The sequence below is a fragment of the Halyomorpha halys genome, unplaced genomic scaffold (genome assembly GCF_000696795.3).
Source record: "Halyomorpha halys isolate HHAL.00 unplaced genomic scaffold, Hhal_1.1 Scaffold91.1, whole genome shotgun sequence".
Taxonomy (NCBI): domain Eukaryota; kingdom Metazoa; phylum Arthropoda; class Insecta; order Hemiptera; family Pentatomidae; genus Halyomorpha; species Halyomorpha halys.
This window is the reverse complement of record NW_027110755.1, coordinates 189,409-193,839: the sequence shown is the minus strand read 5'-3', so window position 1 is coordinate 193,839 and position 4,431 is coordinate 189,409. Positions and strand designations below refer to the sequence as shown.

Sequence of the window (4,431 nt, the reverse complement as noted above, 5' to 3'; positions counted from 1 at the left end):
ATATACTACTATATAAACAAGAGAACACCCGCATTAGATAAGTTTTCTTATTCTATTCATAGCAAATGTAACATATCAGGCTTCTTCATATGGACAATATTATCAAGAAAGTCTATTCAACCAACACACCATTGGTAAAGTTGTACTTACTTTATGATATTCTAATAATATTAAGAGATTCATGATCTTTATTTTAATATGCTAAAGGAAAAAATTGTGTTAATGTGCGAAAAGAAGGAAATATAACTCCATATTAACTTCTTTTTGTATATAGCATCTAACGAGGTTGGGAGTATGTAAGTAGTACTGCTAAATGTAGAATGAAGTCAGAAGGCAGACCAGCTGAACTCCACACCATTTTGTCTGTTGTCGTTTTAATAGGTTAGTTGTTCATAGATTGTTTGGTTGGTGTTGTTTTTGTTCTGGACATTTTTAAAGCTTAAAAGTAGGAGAGGAAACAAGGAACAAATGAGTTGGAGGAAAGATGATGTGATGAAGCTGCTGGAGATTTTATAATCTCATAAAGATTACAAGGTTACAAAACAAGTTATCCAGAAAATCCGCTAGGAGCTCCTCTACTAGTTAATGCAATGTAAATTACTTGAAGCCCTACATCTACAAGCATAACCACACATTCAGAATGTGAAATTTTCTATAGCTCTTCTGACTATCAGAATCGTATTCACTGCAGTTTGTTTAACAGCGATTTCATCTAATTATTTCCAATCAACACTGAGACGAATAAATTTAATATTACAAGCAAGTAAAGTTGTTCCTTCTAAGGCATGCTGCAGGGTCAATGCTCTTTTCTACATGGTTTTAAAGATAGCCATCAAATATAACCGATCGCTCCCAGAAGTATTTTGAAAAATACTTTACGTTTTAAAACCTAAAGAAAATAACGAAAGAAAATTTTCCTTCCAAATCTCATGGTACTCAACAAAGATGGAACGCATTGCCAATCACATAGAAAGCACTATCACATGAATTACACCAATATTTGATGAGGTGCACACTGGTTCAAACCATATTAAATAGGATAACTTGATTTTTGTCATCATTCCTTCTGTATACAATAAAGATGGTGAGAAAAGTGTCAGATCAAACGAATAATGTTGTTTCTAAGTTCGAATTCTGTTGTTTTTTTATTAATCTAATTCTTCTGAAAATAGAGTATGGATCCAATGTAAAGGTACAAATTACAATATACGTTTTTATTTTCTACGACCCTAGTAGACAGTGACAAAATCAAATTAAGTAGCTTTGTTTAAATATATTATTTATCCCATATATATTACATTTCTAAATAGGGTTTAAACAAAACTTTTATTTGTGAAAACCTGTTTTATAGAGAAGATTTGGATCTACTGCTGCTCTAAGACCCCGTTTCTAGAAGGCCAAGTTGGCTCCCTTGCAGTAAATAGGCTTTACAAAACACCTTCATGTTCCCATCTTCCGATGGTCATAAGGATTCCAGGGCCTATTAATATTTTCAAGATAATTACAATTAATTAAATAAATTATTACCTATTTTGAGGTCTTGGTAGAGTTTCCTCGAATGGAACGGGACGCTGGGGTAAAGTCGGAGAGTCTCCTTAATGACCATTTCCAAGTATGTCATTTTTTGTAAGTCTTGCATACTAGGCGGTCTTCTATCATTTCCAAATATTTCATCTTGTTCTTTAAAAGCCTTTTCCTAATTTTTTCAATAAAATAAAACAAACACAAACAATATATAATTCCATATAATTTTTAAAATAATAATTACCTGTACATCTGGATGAGTGGCGAGTAAAAAATGTGAGAAGATAATTGAAGCTGACACAGTATCATGACCCTAAAACAATAAATCAAACTAGAATAATTATTTCATTCAAGTACTACTCAAAAAGGGAATGTACAAAAGTAAAAAAATAGAAAGAATACAATTTTTGATTTTACGAGTTTTGTCGAACTGGTTAGGACGAAAACATACTAAAAAACCTTTCTAGAAATTCCTTTTTTTCGGTTTATTACTAACATCTCGGACGCTATGTGACCTAGCAATGAGGCCGTCCTAAACAAAATTAATTCGCCAAAATGTGTCAAAAGATTACTAATATTCGTTTGTTTGTAACATCCCACGGTTCCCAAAGCTTACAATTCGCAAATTCTTAAAAAATAAATATATGTTGCCTTTTCACTAACTGATTCTAAAAACCTTTGGTCCTAAGTAAAAGTCATCCGAAAATAAGTTTTAGTGCATTAATCTTTTTGCATTAATACAGTCTTCTAAATAAGAGAAAAATAACAGATCTTTACAACAGTAACAGCTGTGAAGTTGGTGAATAGCATCTTCACAACTCCGACTCTAATGTGGACCTCCACATCTTTCTACGTGTCCTTTCCGTTCCCCATACCTCACAACATAGATTTGCTTTCTCATCAGGTACAGATATAATTTATGATACAATCTAAAAAACACCGTTCTTGCAAGAGGTCCGTCCTAAAGACAAAAAAATACAACATTTATTCATTCCATATCGTTTCAGTTTTTTTTAATCTTCTTTATGGTATGTTTCTGTCGTTCTGTAATTATACTTATTTCATACCCTTCCATTTTGTTATCAATTTAGATTGAGTAAGTCTAGTATAACTACTCCTTTCCGGGTGATGGGGTTCACCATCTGTCTGAATTGTTGAAAAATTAAATTATTTCATTGTCATTTGAATTCTTATGATATTTTGCCAACGTCGGAAAGTCGAACTAGATTCAATTTTGTTGAAGATCGCATTTTCCGATAAACGCAAACTGTCGGTTAAATGAGTGCTGTAAAGAAATCATTTCTTTTATTATTACTATTGGTACTCGGCGTAAATTTTTGCTGTCTTCTTCTGTAGAAACGTCTCTTTAACAATTTTCCTGAACAACATAATTATCCATTGATAAATCATAAGTTTCAGGAGAAGAGATAAGATCCTGGACCCAAATAATTAATAGAGCCTGTTGCTTTAGCTAGCACGAATTTTAGTTTTTTGGTAAAATGTGCTAAAATCAAAGCGTATCTAATGTTATGCTCAGATTCTTTGAAGATTTGTTCGAGCATCCATTCAGCCGAAACATTTACAACTATAAAACGTTCATTGAGAAATGATTTCAGAATTGAATACAGCTGCTCAGGACATTCAAAATAATTTAACCGCTGGCAGGCTAGACTGAGACTTTGAGCAATCTATTGATATTGCCGTGGCGGTGTTCAAATTGAATTTGCGATTTACCTCGTTCTGAGACCCATAAAAGGATGAATTGAAGATAAGTGTTATTGAAAACCAGCCTGTTCTTGTGGTATGACATCGCATTGTATCTCCATGCAAGTGTTAAAAACATTTACTAAATGATCACTCCTTTTCCTGGGAATTTGTTGCAATAAAATGGTCTTTATCTCAACACATCTTGGGGGAGGGAGAGAGGAGTCGATTTCCTCGAGTTCTGCAAAGAAGCAATTTTAGGTTTTACGGAGACACAAACATATAATTATTTTCTATATTTGCATTTTGTAATAAGCTATTGTTTCCTATACGTCTCGCGATGTCTTCTTTGTATTAATTTTTTTGTTTCTCACCCTATTAACTTTATTATCTCAAAAAACCAATACATAAGACAAACAAATAGGTATACAGGTGTATACATTATAAACATAATTATACTTTATTTGCCTGAAGGGCAATTTAAGGTAGGATGTGGGATCTGCTGTTTGCAAGGGACCACTGTGGCGCTTACTCGCCTATCAATTCGCCGCCTGAATTGTTACGAGTGAGGAATGGTTGGGTTTAGACTAAGTGAACTTCTTCCCTCGGTGAGCCCGTCGACCAAGGGAACATTGCCTTGCCATCTCCCAGGTCTTGTATCAACATTAACATTGATCAATCTCCTATAAAGCTAGTGTAGTGAACTTGCTTCCTCGGGAATGTTGTATTAATAAGCCGAAACAACAAAAAATGCTCTAGGTCATCCAATTACAACAACCATATATCATATAGCATTAAAGCTTACCTGCATTCAACCATCATAATTGACAATGGAAAACTCAAACCTACAACCATACACAAAAAGGAAGAGGTCTTAGGAAGAGGTAGTAGAGGCTTCAAAGTGAAGCATATAGATTGACACGTCTCTATTTATTTACACGTATTGATTAGAACAAATCACGTAAACTGTGCGGAATAGCTAACAAATGAACAATATCAACCTTGTGACAAATTTTGTCAGGTTTAATTTTGTTGGGCGTAAGTTTCAGTGATACATTCGAATAATCGAACTTCTTTTAATACTTTCTTTGGGAATAGAGCCCTCTCTAGTCTGTCACCTCCTAGGATTCAGGACATTAGGACTACTTAGGAAGTAAACATACTAAGTTTACTTCCTAAATAGTCCATAAACATACTAAGTTT

The 4,431-nt window shown here is 33.6% G+C and overlaps 1 protein-coding gene across 6 annotated transcripts in view; it reads right to left on the bottom strand.

The window, feature by feature from the left end:
* The window catches only part of LOC106677250 (cytochrome P450 4C1), a 42,468-nt gene that overhangs the window by 1,752 nt on the left and 36,285 nt on the right, over positions 1-4,431 (bottom strand). For 5 of the 6 annotated variants that reach the window (XM_014415056.2, XM_014415058.2, XM_014415057.2 and 2 more), the window contains 2 exons: positions 1,769-1,837; positions 1,528-1,696 (listed from right to left, as the gene is read on the bottom strand). In XM_014415056.2, coding sequence (XP_014270542.1) covers positions 1,528-1,696; positions 1,769-1,837 — 238 coding nt within the window. Of the gene's footprint in view, positions 1-1,327; positions 1,481-1,527; positions 1,697-1,768; positions 1,838-4,431 lie in introns of those variants that run through there. The other variant, XM_014415060.2, reaches the window with a different exon arrangement.